The sequence below is a fragment of the Anguilla anguilla genome, chromosome 3, assembly GCF_013347855.1.
Source record: "Anguilla anguilla isolate fAngAng1 chromosome 3, fAngAng1.pri, whole genome shotgun sequence".
Lineage (NCBI taxonomy): Eukaryota > Metazoa > Chordata > Actinopteri > Anguilliformes > Anguillidae > Anguilla > Anguilla anguilla.
Window position 1 is genome coordinate 21115065 of NC_049203.1, and position 15813 is coordinate 21130877.

A 15813-nucleotide genomic window follows, 5' to 3' on the forward strand; every position below is an offset into this window, starting at 1 on the left:
TGGTGTGCTCTTACAACTATAATAAACCTCCTCAAGTTAAGATCCATGGTATCAGAATTGAGGTGAAGAAAGGTGACATCACCACAGAAACTGTCAGAGGGATCGTCAACACAACCAACAAAGAGATGAACCTGAAAGGAGGTGAGTCCCTCTTAGATCTGGTTTATTTTAAATGAAAGTGTATGCTGCCTGTTTAAGCTTGCAGTCACCCCGTTGTTTTATCAAGAATAAAATTACCAAATGTCTCTCGGTTCTTGTATGATCGGCCTTCCTACTTGATGATCTTATGTTGCCTTTAGGAGTTTCGGGAGCTATATTCAGAGCAGCAGGAAGCTCGGTTGAGCAGGAGTGCAAAATGTTTGGTGAGTTTCAGGAACATTAGTTTCAGTAACCGGGTGCACAAAAAATCTGTGTGATGCGACTTTCGGTGTTTTGCATAACCTAGAACTATCTTGATCAGTATGTGCGGGGTTTCATTTTGTTCATGTGTTTGTATTTAAAGGGCCCCAGCAGGATGACGGCGTCGTGGTAACGAGTGGTGGGGCGCTAGACTGTGATTTTATCATTCACATGGTGGGACCCCGCTCCCTACCTGCCGCAACCTCACAGGTGGAGAAGGTTCTGGAACAGTGCGAGAAAAACAGCATCACCACCGTGTCCTTCCCTGCTATTGGCACAGGTGAGCAGAAAACCTACAAAAATGCAGTCACCATAGAATTCCATGAACACAGTCACTTTACAAATGCTCCCACTAAATATAGCCATGTACATTCACACTGTGTGCTACTACTATAGATATTAAAAGTATACATTCCCACTATAAATGCTGCTACCATAGATATCCATGTACATATTTAAATTATGAATGATGCACCCACAGATAGCCAGTCAGCTTATTTGTGCTGCTGGCATTGCTGCCCAGTATCTATGTTGAAATCTGTATTACAAATGCTGTCATTGTAGATAGTGGGATGGCTGCTGTCACCATATAATGGTGGGGTTACGTATGCCATCCAGGCAAGTTACGGCTTGGTGGGCGTGCCTCATTTTGGGATGGCAGGTATGCCATCCAGCCAAGTTACGCTTTGGTGGAGCATGCCGCATACATGTACAGCACAGAGAGTTTGGCACTTTTCAGGGTTCCCCACAGAAATAACTGCAACAGCCACAGACTCTCAGCCCTTAAAAACATTCATTTCTGTACATTCTGACCCCATTTCAACAGACAGATTTCATAAACAACTTCACATGTCCAAACACTAAAGCCCCAAACTAAGGGGATTTTGCATTTTCTCCTTCTTCTTCTTTTTCCAGCCACAAATGCTCCTAGCCCACATGTCTCCCCATTGGTCATTTTACATACATCAACCAATAAAAACATCAGATGCAAACACAAAATTATCATATATACAAGTGCGCACTATTAAAACAGTATAACTGCATCTCTGATGTCAACTTCCCTCATAGCCTAGTGGGTTGTGTCCATAGGTTGTGCCGTTGTATTTTGGTTGGAGCTGTTTACAGGACTGAGAGACCCAGGTTCAATTCCCCCCTCCGACTGCAGCAAATCTCTAAACTCAGTACAATGGCTTGCTGGCTAACTAAAAATATGACATTTAAAATATTTGCATCCGCTTTCGGCATTTTCAGCGTGTTTAACGTTAGCTACCTTGTGTGTGAGTAACTTCCCATTCTTGTACAAAACAGTTTTTCATGAGATACATATTACTGTAAGAATCTTTTTGTCTTACTGTTAGCCAGTCCGACGCCAGTAGATGGCAGTGGCCACCAGTCAGTGTGAGATTCGCAAGCACAGGACATCTTGCTTGGTAACAAGCTTTGCAGGAATAATAGCAACAAGCTAAGCAAGCTGAGAGCTCAGGGCTGAGTGACTTGAAACAATTTCGGAGACATTGGGTAGCACTACTTTGGAATACAGCTTCTTTCATTTCTGTGAGGCGAAGATAGCCTATATTGTTTGTAGTACAGTAACTTGGCGCCATTTTGATATCAATACTTTTAACGGCAGGCCTAGATTTAACCAGTTTGAATGAATGACTTATAGACAGTGCTTTCTAAGTGTGAGTAACTCAGCATTTTCGTATGTTGAAAATGTGTTTCTAATGAGATTTCTATGTTTACAGTCACTAATCACTAATTGTACCACAATGTATATCTAACCGCGCACCTAAAATGAGTTGCCATCATAGACATCCAACTAAACCTCCACATAATAAATTCACATAAACACCAGGACCATAAACAATTAATGACATCAACACTTAACTACAATAATAATTGTGTTTGATCCTGTACCGTCATATTGCAGGTGGTGGAAAGCTGAATGCTGTAGATGTCATTGATGCCATGCTTCAAGGGTTCAACAATCATTTATCGCAGCATATCTCCACTGTTCTCAAGCTGATTTACATCGTAGTCTATGAGGACATAATCCTCCAGGAGTTTCTGCACGGGCTGAAGCAGTGGTCAAGACCTGGGCTGGTATGGAAAAATGTAAAGCACGAGAGGAAAATTCACTTGGCTGTCTAAGCTTGCTGCTGTGCAGACATGCTAAGCCAGAGCAAATAAACTGTTACTATGAAGATAGGGCAATAGTGATTGATCATTATCCAACTTCATGTAATTATTTTCTTAGTAATGTTTTCAAAACTACAATTCAAGTTTTAACAATTTCAAACGTCAGTAATTATTGAGGTTAATGATTTAATAAATGTGTGACATTTCTTCCAGGATAATACTTGTGATGAAGGTGAGGATGAAGATGTGGAAGATGACTATGGGAGTAGTTCCTGCATTAGGGGACTTTCATAATTGGCATGATTTCATTTCCCTCAAATTTTCTTTTGTAAGATCTTATGACCACCTTTCATTTGCCCAGAAGGAAGCATTGAGATAATCATGGGACCAATGAAAGACAAAGCCCTCTGTGGCGACATCACCATGGAGACAACAACTATGATTCATGTTTGAAAATAATAGTGTATGACTATGTCATAGTCAGTCCAATGTTGTAGCTGGACAGGACAGTGTGACACAGTTAATGAATTGAATAATTGCATAGAGCATATCTGGATTTTTAAATAAATTGTGTGATAGGCTAATTGCCACAGTTAAAAGACCAATTTCTTCATAGGCAGGCTGAACTAGGCAGCTATTTAGCATACATTTATAAAATGAAAATTTCTATAATCCTCACTTACTTCTCTAACCCTTAAAAAACAGCACAAGCTAGATTCTTCTCAAAAGTATTTTACTTGCTAAATACATTGATGTGAAGACATCTTGTACTGAATTTCATAGCACTTTTAAAAGTTGCTCTGGATTAGAGCATCTGTCTAATTATATTAATTTGATTCCATGGTAACAGCGGCAATGGCAGCAGGTAGGAGACCCAGTTCAACGTCCTCAAACTCCAGCTCTTTCAGAACCAACTCCAACATTCCGACCCTGAGCCTGGGAAGTGCTAGAATTACTTTCCCTGTGATGGTGGCTGTGGTTTACGGATTTTCTGTGGCAAACCTGGCCCAAGTGAAGAGGTGCCTTGATGAACTGGTTTCCGAGGAGTGCACCAGCCAAGACGTGGTAGACAAGCACCTCCACCACCTTACAGAAAAGGAGAAGCAAGATATCATTGAAGCGAGCCAGAGGCACCAGGTCCGCATCACCATGCTCCAAAACAAGCTGACAGTGTCGGGGAAGAGGGACGATGTCCTTTCGGTCATCCTGCAGATCAAAGACTCCCTGCAGAGAGCCCAGAAGAGAGAGGACCAGGAGCGGGAGGAGAGAAGGATATGGCAGACCGTCCGCTGGGAGGTGGGCGGGTCGGACAGCTGGACAGGCCTGAGGCAGCGAATCAACTACAATCTGGAGCTGGCTTTCCACAGGAACGACAAGTTATACATTTACCGACACCAGAAGGACAGCTTCACAGTGGATTTTGAGAAGATGCAGCAAACGGACAGCAGAGGACAAATCGCCAGAATCAAGAGGACCCCTCTGTCCGACTGTGAAACAGGTTGGTAAATTTTTTGATGAGCTTACTGCCTGACAATTCAAACTAGTTTACTGTCTCAATAAGTGGCATGTCTAAGTACATCCGCTAAATAGAAATCAACTGTGTTCCATATCAAGGATTAGAACAAAATCAGTGAAGTGTTTATAAACAGAATTGAAAAAAAAATTCACTTATCAGAATAAATATTATACAATGAATCAATATACATGAATGATTATTTTGCAGCTATCATTACAACACCACCTACATGGACCAAGATGGACGGAAAAGATCTGGACATCATTGTGCTCTCTGAAGAATCAAATGAATATCAGAAAATTTGCCAAGAATTTGCGCACACCTGCCAGGTGTTTGCTCAGAAACAAAAATACATTGAAATGGTCCAGGTACATCACATCACATTAACTTTCAGCAGAAGGTGCTGTAATCCAGTTCCATTTAATGGCTTACATACTTTTTACATACAATCTATTTATATACCTGGATATTTACTTAAGCAATTCAGGTTACGTATCTTGCTCAAAAGTACAATGGCTGCACTCTGCTGAAAATTGACCACAGCCTTTAAGTTACAAACCCAGTCCCCTAATCTAATTTAAGAACAGCTCCAACCTCTAGCAAACTACACACATAATCTGAAAGTAAAGCCTTGAAAGCTTTATAAGTAATCACAGGTTCAGTTTGAGGTTTTCTGTAAAGAGGGATCAGAATAAAATCTGGCAAGAGGCCAAAGATAGTGGATTAATGAAAGGAACAGTAATTATTGAGGAAGGGGCAGGTGGCTATGGGTGTACCAAAATAATCATTATAATAATAATGGAATAATGTTCCAATGACAATTATCTGCTGTGATACCCTTTTAGATCCAGAGAATCCAGCACCATGAGCAGTGGAGGAGGTACACAGTAAGCAAACAGGCATTGGATAAAAAATATCCGAAAAACAATAACGAGCAGTTCCTGTACCATGGAACTACCAAGGACATCTGCCAGAAGATCAACAAGAACGGCTTCAACCGCAGCTTCTGTGGCAGAAACGGTACCAACCAGAAAAACAATTTCACTTTCTGGGCAATGTAGTTTTTTTTGCTCTGCTTGCTGTATGCAGGTTGAAGTGTTATTCATGCATTTAATTAATATATTTCAGGCCAACATTTTCTTTAAAATGGAAATAAATTAATGTTTTTTATAGCACATGAACTTGCTGAACGTAACTATCAGTAAAACAGGTCTATAGGACTGTAAACTTGAAACAGTTAAATACAGATTAGACATTTCCAGTGTTTTTCCCACATCCATCTTCAAATGTACTTAAAATTAAAAAAATATTTGAATTACATTTATACATCCATATTAAATGTTATCGCAAGCAAATTACGTAACAGAGCACAGGTACCCCAGACTTGACATATGCTATGGAAATGGTGGAAAATGGATGTTTACATTTGTATTGCACGCTCAACACTCAAAAATGCTTCTGGATGTTTTCAGCAACAGTATATGGAAGCGGAACTTACTTTGCCAAGGAGGCGTACTACTCATGCCATGACAAGTACTCCAGTCCCGATGAGAACGGCCACAAGTACATGTACAGAGCCCGCGTACTGACGGGGAAGCCCTGCCTCGGACTGCAGGGCATGAGGGAGCCGTCTCCAGTGGACCCCAACGACCTCCAGGCGGGCCTGCACGACTGTGCCGTGAACGACCTCCAGGACCCCTTCATTTTTGTTATTTTCTCAGACTCAGGGGCCTACCCTGAATACCTCATCACATTCAAGACAGTGTATTGTGGATGGGAGAGCTTTTACCAATGAGCCAATCTGTGCCTTCTTATAACAAGTAAATATGATCACGACCATTTTAAGAAATTTGTTTAGAGCAGATTATTTGTACCAGAGTAAGATCAGGGGTCTTTGAAAACCTTAAAATACAAAACCAAAACTGAGTATCAAATACATTTTAATTATAGTTTTAAATGACATTGAATGTCCATACAGTTCTTAAAGATGTCTTTGTATAAACTTACACCTTCTGCTGTCAGTTCCCATCAGACTGTTAAAGACTGAATGTATGGAATAGAGTGCATTAGTAAAATGGACCACATTGGAATATCTTTATTAAAGATTTTATAATGTTTGCAATTCAGATGTACAAACAGTGATATCGGCACATGAATATGAGTCATGTCATGAGTCACATGAGTGTTCATGAGGTTTTCCAAAGTTTGGGATCTACTTCAGCTGCTCTGAGAGAATCTGTAGCTGAACAGAAGACATAAGTCCTATTTGAGCTGGATTCGTTTTACAGTAGGTGGAAATAAGCTGAAACAAGCTTGAAAGATGTACTGTCTGGTCTATTTGTATTTTCACTTCAGCAAGGAAAATAAGGAGACTGCAAGCGGCCAGTTCAAATCTGCTTACCGGCTGCCAAAACCCAAGGCAGTTTCCATACAGTTACACTACTGCAGGATACATTCAAACTGAATTGCTATTAATGAAGGACCTCCAAGATTGGCGAAACACAGAAGATAATTCGCTCTGGTCTTTCTACATCCTGCACTTTGGAAGACTGCAGACAGCAGATTTGTACTAGATTAAAAATCACACATCCTGTTGGTAATCACTTAATTACATAACCTCTCTCAGTGATACTGATCCAGCTTGAATGGGGCTAAAACTAGGATTATGAGAGTTCTTTAGGGGTAGGTCAGATCTTAAGACACACCCACTAAGATTGTGGTAGGTGTTGCTGGTTCAAGCTGGAATGGTACAGTACTTCCCAAATTTGACAGATGAGTTTATCTTCACAAATGGCACATACTGTACACATAATGTTAATCTTTACAAGCAGGTTAATTGACTGAAGGCTCTCATCATACAGTATTCTGGCGCTGGTTGTTGCAAGTACCAATAATACGTTATAGCGTATTTCCATAACAGACTTTACAGTGAAAAAACAATAACCTTTCCTAAACCCAGGACCTTCACTCTGAAAACCGAATACAAGGTGTTTAGTAACTCACTGGCCTGTATCAAATCAACAATTTGCCCTTAACTTTGATTTACAAGTCTTAACTTTCTCTTTACAATCTCGATTTCAGTTTCTCAGCCAGTGTCAGATAACTTTAGAGCTTGCGCAAGCCATGCGAAAAAAAGCAGACCTGACCAAGCAAACAAAAAGTTGCAAAACTCTTTTTTATTCCTAATATCAAACGAGAGCAGCAAAGCACTCCCATCAATAAACAGAAGTCAGTACATTTGGCTGCCACTGCAGCCCACACGCGTTTGTGGACAAAACTCTCAATACAAACCAAACGCCGCAACTGATCGGGCTTTCGTCCGACGGCGTTCTTTTCGCTAAGAGTCACGCAGGCCCAATCCTTAGGACAGGAAAAAAAAAGGACGCGTTGCTTTTGTCTTTGCATATAGCGCGCACTGTCCTATGATTCCGACGCAACCGTAGTGTTCTACAAAGGAGGAAGAATCTGTTAACGTCAAAAGGTGACAAGACAGAAATGCTGCTCAAGCCAGAGGAAAAAAACTTTCCCATGCGGGGCGGGGAAGGAAACGAGAAAATAAATCGACATGATGCTCAATATTGCTCAAACCGAGTGTGACGAAGAAAAACCAACATTATTGCGCGTCGGCGAGCTACATCTGCTGGGTGGAGTTGCCGTTCCAGGTGTTGTTGTCGTCCTCGCTGTCTTCCTGCGTCCTTAGCCTGTGGATCCTACCGTCTCTCTGAAAGTCCTCCGCTCGTTTTTCCACAGCTCGCCTGCGAATCGATTCTCTGGAGAAACAGTTCGATTAAGACACACTTCCAGAAATGGAAAGAAAAAAAGGTTTAAACTGATTAGCTGGACTTACAGTAAAAAATTATTTAAATTATCTGACCTTTAGGTCAACTTAATGCATGACTCATTCGTGACTTAATGCATTTGACCTCAAACGTATGTACCCAAATCCTATTTTACCATAATCAAGTCAGAGATGTTTCAACCCAGACAGACAGCAAATCAGTGTATGGCTCAGATAGATGCTGTGAAAAGACTGGCTTCCTGCCTCTGTCACTCGAGGGGTGGGATTACCTCTTTGGTTCGCTGGATGAGGCAGAGGCAGGACCAGGGCCCTGGGGCGGAGCCCTGGGAGACGTGCCAGGAGGCGGGGGACTGCCGAAGATGAAACTGCTGATAAATCTCCACACAGTCAGTAGGGGGCAGAAGATCGTCCCCAGGAGCGCCCAGAAGCCTCCCCCTCCAGAGGACTGCACCACCGTGTTTGTCGGACGCCCTGTTTGCTGCAGGGTTGAGGCAAGAGAAAGTTCATACATTAAAGAGCAGTCAGACATTCTGAGGAGCTCTGTCTCAGTGTGTGTTCGAGGGCATCGATAAAGCATTGAACACCAAATAAACGCTGCCTCACAGAACTGCCCCTGGGTGGAAAAAGCTGCAGTGAAAAGCTTGTTTTTGACCGCGTGTACTGAAAACAGAAGGCGGAGGAAACTCACAGGCAGCAGGACTACGGAAGCGCTGGGAACGAGCTCCAGCTCCAGCAGGGTTCTGCCCAGGTCCTCCCCGGTGAACTCCCTCCTAGGGAACATAGTCGCCAGCAGGAAGTGGCCATACCGGTTCCCCACTTCCTGTATGGAAGAAACATTCCATTTAAAAAAATCCATAAATATGCTTCAGACATTCAGTGAGACCAAATCCACAGGTAATGGGACAGACGCAGGTAACGAAACAGATACAGGTAACGGAACAGACACAGGTAACGGAACAGACGCAGGTAACGGAACAGACGCAGGTAACGGAACGGACGCAGGTAATGGAACAGACGCAGGTACCAGGACAGACACAGGTAACAGAGCAGACACAGGGAATGGAACAGACACAGGTAACAGAACAGACTCCGGTAAGGGAACAGACACAGGCAACGGAACAGACACAGGTAACAGGACTAACCTGCGCTGCAAACTCCTGAGCCTCCTGAAGCTTGGCTTCGGAGGGGAACTGGTTAGTGAAGGATGAGCCATCGGGGAGACGGAACTGTATTCTTGTCGTTGAGCTGCGGGAGAATCGATCACAGACAGCACCGACAAACTTCAAACTAACACACAGGCCTGGTTCAGAAGAAAGAGCGAGCCTTGCCACTTTTCAGCAAAACATTATCAGTAGGTGAATCTGAACGCTGATTTGAAGCTAGCCCCCTCTGAGCCACCTTAGCAGGCCTAAAACCAATAAACCATTTCCCTGTCAGATGGATCATAATGCCTCCATATTCACATATCTCAAATATGAGTCCTATTCGCAGTCACTACAAGCAAACTACAACACCACGCAAAGGAAAGACAGGTGATTACAGACACTGCACCCTAGTGGCAGGAGAGGTAAATGCAGCCCACAGATATGCTTTGAGTCCCTGTTAGGGACTTGAGCGCGGTTCTGATATGAGCGGGCTACATACCTTCTCTCCTGCTGCAAAGCCTCCTTTCTGGCTTCTTGCTCCGCCTGCCGGGCCTCCAGCGCAGCCAATCGGGCCGCCTCTACCTCCTCCTGGTTCCTGGCGTAGCGCGCTGCGCGGTCGGCGCGGTCCTGAGGGAGAGAGGCCCACGTCACTGCCTTCCAATATGACTGACACAACACACTACTAAAGGAGCTGCGAATGAGAGTTACTCATAAACCACTCAGGAGGTTTATCCAGAGCCAAAGCTGTGCTTTTCAGCGTTGTAATGCACTCCACTGTCTACAGTCGAATACTGACCTTACTTAGCCGTTACTACGGCTAGCAGCTCAAAAGAATTGCACAATAGGTTACAGCATTTCCCCAAAGAGAGAGGGTTTCAGATGGCAGAATATTCCCTGCCTTGCTGCACCACAGCGCCTCCTCTGGCTAGTCAGAGGCATGCGGTCTGCCAGGACCTGCCGCACAGATATTCCAAAACATCTGAACGATGAAATAAGGATGCCTCCTACCCAGAAGGTTGCAGTCCTAACCCTCACAGAGCGACGAGGTAATCAGCCTGCAGCGCGGATCCGGAGCGCTCACCAAGGCGATCTGCTGCCTGACGCGGTCCCTGGCCGCCTTCTCCTCCGCCTTCTCCCGGTTCCTCTCCTCCAGCAGCCGCTTGGTCTTGTCCTCCTCCTGCTTGCGCTTGAAGTCCAGCATCTCCTTGCCCAATTTCCTGCGCTCCTGCTCCTTCTGCAGCTCCTTCTGCAGGGCCGCAGTGGAAAGCTCATTACACACAGCTGCGCCATTCCAAACAGCGCAGCGAAGATTCAATTGCCTAGCTCAACATGAATAATATCTCTCTTTCCCTAAGGATTATCATGGAACATTATTTTATTAAATCTCTGCAAACACCTGGTACTTCCAGTGAAAATGGAAAAGCAATATCCTGTTAAGAAGAAACTGAGTACAGCTATAATTGATGCTTTGCAGTCTCATTATGTACCAATGTCTCTCATACGCCATAGGTAACTTCACCAAAAAAATATTTTGTCCAAATTTCGGACAGAAGGGCAGCAGCTAAATTATGATGGTGGCTGGTGAAGAGATCAGACAATTGTTTTATGATTTTTATTTTTTTAAATACCTCGCCCTCTTCTTTTTTCTTTTGCTCCCGTCGATCTTCAAGTTTCTTGGTCAACCTGGATATAGATTCAGGATAACGTGAAAAAATGGGAAGTCACGGATGCTTCCTCTCAGTTATGCACATTTCCATCTTTGTGTCTTTGGAAGACCCACCTCTCCACCTTGGCACTGAGGTCCTCATCCGTTCCAGAGTTCAGGGACGCTTCGTCTGATGACGTACTCCTATCCTCAGCGGGAGTCACATGACCTTCCTCTCTGCCCTCCTCCACTGGCCCAGGCAGGGATTCTGGGAGGCAGGCAGCAGAAAGGTGGTTAAAATCAGCCAAGCTCCCGATGCTTCAAGTTCCTAACAACTCACCGGCCTCCATTTCCTCCCATGACAAATTTCACTAATCACTTCAAGGACAATCACGCATTAAGTGAAACTGGTATGCACCATCCAGTAGAAAGATGCTGCTAATCAAAACAACTTGACTGGCAACACCATTCTACCGGAAATCTGTGGAATTTGAAAAAAGACTATATCAAGCCCTCAGAGACATCATGAAGGGGTTTCCAATGCAGGGTCTAAAAATAAATACAAATACAGTGAAGAGCAACAGTTGCCAGCAGACCGTCTAAGATAGTGCCCCACCCACCGCTGGGCGTGGTCGAAGCTGAAGCGCTCTGATTGGCCAGGCTGGGCGGTAGCGTGAAGCCTGGTGGGCCATTCTGAGGGGGGCAGGGCTGCTGCGTGGCTGGTTCTGGGGTGTCTGAGGGTGCGGACGACATGTCTGTCTGTGCCCCTGTCATATCGCTGTCTGGACCCCCATCTGGAATCCCCATCTGTTGCCGGTGCATCTGTCCAGGACAGGGAAGCTAGGTCAGTCCTTTTGGCAGTCCTTCACCATAAAATGTTAGCCATATATTACTCATTTACTGTTAGCGAAGAGCCGCTCAGTTAGCCTATATAATACCAAATACAAACTCAGGGAAAGTTAATGGATGACCGAAGAAAATTCCAGCTTTGACTTGGCAGTTGTTGTATGGGGGGAAAAGGGTTACGTTTTCCTTCTCAAGTGCTGAGGCAGTGTCTACTTTAAGTGAAAAGCAGTACACACAGATTTCCGAATATCTGATTTCCCAGCCTTGATATGCGATCACAGAGGCAGGTAAAGTTTAAAAGTCTGATGGGTGGAAAAGCAATGTTTACCTGTTTGACCTTAGCGATCCGCTTTACGAGCTCCTCAGCAGACATACTGCCTGCTATCACCTCGAGGGGAATCCCATTTTCTCCAATAAAGAAACTTGTTGGGATACACACCACAGGGTCTTCATAAAAACACATTAAGGGTAATTGCCTGTATCTACAGTAAAACATTCAGAAAACTGAGACATTAATCCACCAACCACCGCCACCCCATCTGTTTCTTAATGGGGGATTATAATTTTTTATCCAAGTGTAGTTCAAAATGAAGCCATAAACTCCACACTGAGGTTTTATCTGCGGAAAAGGATACAGATCTGAGAAAACTGCACACAGGTTTCACTGAAAGAAATAAAATAACAAAACATGAGTTTACAATGCAAAATTGCAACATGTTGATGCAAAAAAAGTTTGAAAATATAATACCTTGAATCTTACTTCTCGGGCAAATTCTTATTTTCATAACTCAACACCGCCTACCTGTTGGCGTCTATTTTTATCGCGACACAGCTGTTATTGGTGGCCTCGGCGACACTATCATCTTCCCAACAAGACAGCATCTGCGCAGACTGTGCATCGTCCCCTGAAAGACAACGTCCGGAAGCCAGGGTTAGTGACAACTGCGAAGTCACAGTGTACAAAGGGGCTTTGGTGGGCCTTTCCGTTACACGCTTGTTTCATTGCGGTACAGACTGTCCAACTTCCCTCGTTCACCAAAAGAGGCCAACTAACTAGCTAGCCACGTTGTTTTTTTAACTTTACACAGTTCTTTCAGCTAAAACCACCAGTTAATTCTGAATTCTTTACCGCTAGCTGACTTTTATTTTCGATACTGTACGAAGAACTGGCTTGCTTGCTAGCTGGCTAACGTTTGTGTCGCAATCAAACACTCCACAGTCTAGCAATAAGATTCGCAAGCTAGTGACAACAGCCTTGCTGGACCCTTCCTGTCCTAACATTAATCCTTACCCACAAACCATGCTAGTTAACATTAGCCAACTAGTTAACGTTAGCTACCTGTCATTTTCATGTGAACATTCGCATCCCCGTCCAACGATGTCTGCGTAGCGGGCAGTACATATTACCTGTAATAACGACGACGAAGATGGCGTTTTGCTGTTTGGCTGAGACGATGGCAGCGGGAATCGCTCCCTCAAACCAAATCATTTTTGTGATTTAGAGTATTATCAGGCCCACTTGAACACTGGAACGCCGAACCACATCAGTGTTCCCTGGAAGGAACCTTTAATCTCACCGACCAGATTAGCACACGTAGTGAAGGTGACGAAAACAAACCTCAATAACTTCCGGTTTCTGGTTTGTCAAAATAAAAGATCCTGCCAAGTCGTGCACTTGAACACTATCCCTGGTTCTTTTATTGTGCATTCTCATGCTCTTAAAAGTGATATATACACATACATACTGTAATAATAAGACAGACGGCAAAAAGCCCACAAAACAAACAGGTACTGAAGATGGCTGCAGTACAGGCCTGGCAGAGCATCACCAGGGAGGATACCCAGCATCTTGTGATCGCTGTGGGTCACAGACCTCAGGCAGTCATCAAATGCAAAGGATTTGCAACCAAGTAATAAATGACAACTTTATTTATGATTATGTTAATTTGCCCAATTACTTTTGGTCCCCTTTTTATACACAGTCCTTCCATTTCAGGACACCATAATGTTTGTCACATATTGTTAGCTAAATGAAAGTAGTCATACTGTATATATGCACATATCCTTTGACTGCTTGAAGTCTGTGACACAAAAACATCATCAGGTGCTGAGTATTTTCCCTGGTGATGCTCTGCTAGGCATGTCCTGCAGCTATTTTCAACTCCTGTGTGTTTTGTGGGCTAGTTTCCTGAAGTTTTCTCTTCAGCATATGAAACGTGTGTTCATTTGGATTCATTTGGAACGACTTGGTCCTTATTTTGGCTTTGAGAAACTCCTTTGTTGTTGTAGTAGTATGCTTGAGAACATTGTCCTGCTGTAGGATGAAGCAATGTCTAATGAGTTTGGAGACATTTTCTTGAACTTTAGCAGAAAAGATGCTTCTGTACACCTCCAAATTCATTCTGATGCTGTTATCAGCAGTTACATCATCGGTGAAGACAAGTGAGCTAGCACCTGTGGCAGCCATACATGCTCAAATCATAACACTCCCACCACCATGTTTCACAGATGATGGGCGGTTCTTTGTATCATGGGAATCCCTTTTGGCTTCCACACTTTGCTCTTGTCATCACTCTGAAACTCGGAAACTTGGTCTCATCTGACCTCAAGACTTTTTTCCAGAACACAGGGTGTTTTTGGTACTTCTTGTCAAACTTTAACCTGGCCATCCTGTTTTTTCAGCCAACTAGTGGTTTGTATCTTGCAATGCAGTCCCTGTAGTTCTGCTTGAAGTCTTCTTAGGAAGACTTGCCTCCTTCCTCCCTGAAGAGTGTTTCTGATCCGTCGGACAGGTGTCCAAGGGTTTTTCTTCATTACGGAGAGAATTATTTGGTCATCAACTGTACAGGTCTTCTTTGGCCTACTTGGCCTTTTGTGATTACCGAGCTAACAAGTGCTCTCTTTTTAATGATGTTCCAAACAGTTGATTTTGATAAGCCTAAGGTGTGGCATATGTCTCTGACTGTTTTTTTATTTGTCAGCCTCATACTGGCTTCCTTGACAGTCATTGGTACACTCTAGTTGTCATGCTGACACCAATAATGTAATCAAAAGCCTAGAATCAAGACAAGACACTGAAACCTCACTCATACCTGCACTAAGAAGGAAATTGAACATATCAGACTAATCAGAAACACCCGTAAAGCTATTTGTCCCAAACATTATGAAACATTGTGAAATGAAAATGTATAAATAAAAGCTGAGAAACTGCACTTTAACAAAATGTGAATTGTTTGATTACAAACCTAACATTGTGGAGTACAGAGCCAAATCAAGAACAAAATCTCTCTTTGTCATTGTCATTATGGAGCTTACTGTATATCACCTCTTTGTTTCTGTCAAATACATGTGTGTTCTTCGTCTCACGATGCTTGCACACTACATCTGTATCTTTGGAAACAAGACCAGAGCTGCCTGGCCCTGCCAATAATATAGCAACAATTTACACTAGTTATTTATGATAATAGTTACAATTATTCATTTATCAATCTTCATATCTGTTTCACATGTTGTCATCTTGCTATGTCCACTTGCATATGTTTGCATGTAAAAAGTAAACAATTTGTTTTAGCACCAAGAAGCCAATTCAAATGCGTAATGATTACATCAACTTTGATATTTTTACTTTAGAAATACTTTCATAGTTTATTAGGTGTTGAGGATCCTGTTTAGAACAGAACATTTCTGCCATGACTGGGAATTAGATTTGAATACATGCTTCTGTAGTACAAGTAGTTAATGCAGGATACCAATAGATGGCACTAGCAACCTTTATTATCATTTCCTCTTGTATCAGTTTCTCTCTTCATATTTTCACAATGGCGGGTCTAGTTATTTTCACCAGCTGTCCACTTTGAAGATAAAATAGGTCAAGGATATATTAAAAAATGCAAACAATTATATTTGCTCACATAATCAACCTGATACAATCAACAGTGAGAAAATGTTTGACATTGCGATAGTTCAGCACAATACCAATAAACTTCTACAAAAAAAGAAAGAAAAAAAAGAAAAATGTACGTCCGATTGCAGTTTCTGCATATACAGGTGAGGTATGTGTGATTCATTGTACCATGCAGGTTGGTAGCCTATCCTACCTGCCCTGTAAAGGAAACAATCTGGTACAAATACTTTGAGAAGTAAATGTGTTTGGATTTAAATGTACTTATTTTCGTTTATGTTTGTGCCAGAGTAGTTGTTTAGATATCATTTTTTTGTTTTGCCATCTGTTAGGTAAACCCACTGGATGCCAGGTCCTGGCATCCGGGACCTCTACTCAGATTAGTCCAACCAAAATCATTATTCCTTAAAGAATGAGAATACA

At 42.9% G+C, this 15813-nt stretch overlaps 2 protein-coding genes across 2 annotated transcripts; one reads left to right on the forward strand and one right to left on the reverse strand.

The window, feature by feature from the left end:
• Window positions 1-2854: 2854 nt before the first annotated feature.
• LOC118223127 (protein mono-ADP-ribosyltransferase PARP14-like) lies at window positions 2855-6180 on the forward strand. Its single transcript, XM_035409301.1, has 4 exons — window positions 2855-4036; window positions 4262-4422; window positions 4900-5074; window positions 5527-6180. The coding sequence occupies exons 1-4, from the start codon at window positions 3379-3381 to the stop codon at window positions 5847-5849; spliced, it is 1317 nt and encodes a 438-aa protein (XP_035265192.1). The 5' UTR covers window positions 2855-3378; the 3' UTR covers window positions 5850-6180.
• A 1030-nt stretch (window positions 6181-7210) lies between these two features.
• LOC118223126 (UBX domain-containing protein 4-like) lies at window positions 7211-13089 on the reverse strand. Its single transcript, XM_035409300.1, has 13 exons — window positions 12897-13089; window positions 12292-12394; window positions 12125-12153; window positions 11818-11936; window positions 11264-11465; window positions 10779-10911; window positions 10627-10681; window positions 10080-10244; window positions 9498-9625; window positions 8996-9098; window positions 8542-8673; window positions 8123-8331; window positions 7211-7824 (listed from the first exon to the last, which is right to left on the reverse strand). The coding sequence occupies exons 1-13, from the start codon at window positions 12976-12978 to the stop codon at window positions 7686-7688; spliced, it is 1599 nt and encodes a 532-aa protein (XP_035265191.1). The 5' UTR covers window positions 12979-13089; the 3' UTR covers window positions 7211-7685.
• Window positions 13090-15813: the final 2724 nt, after the last annotated feature.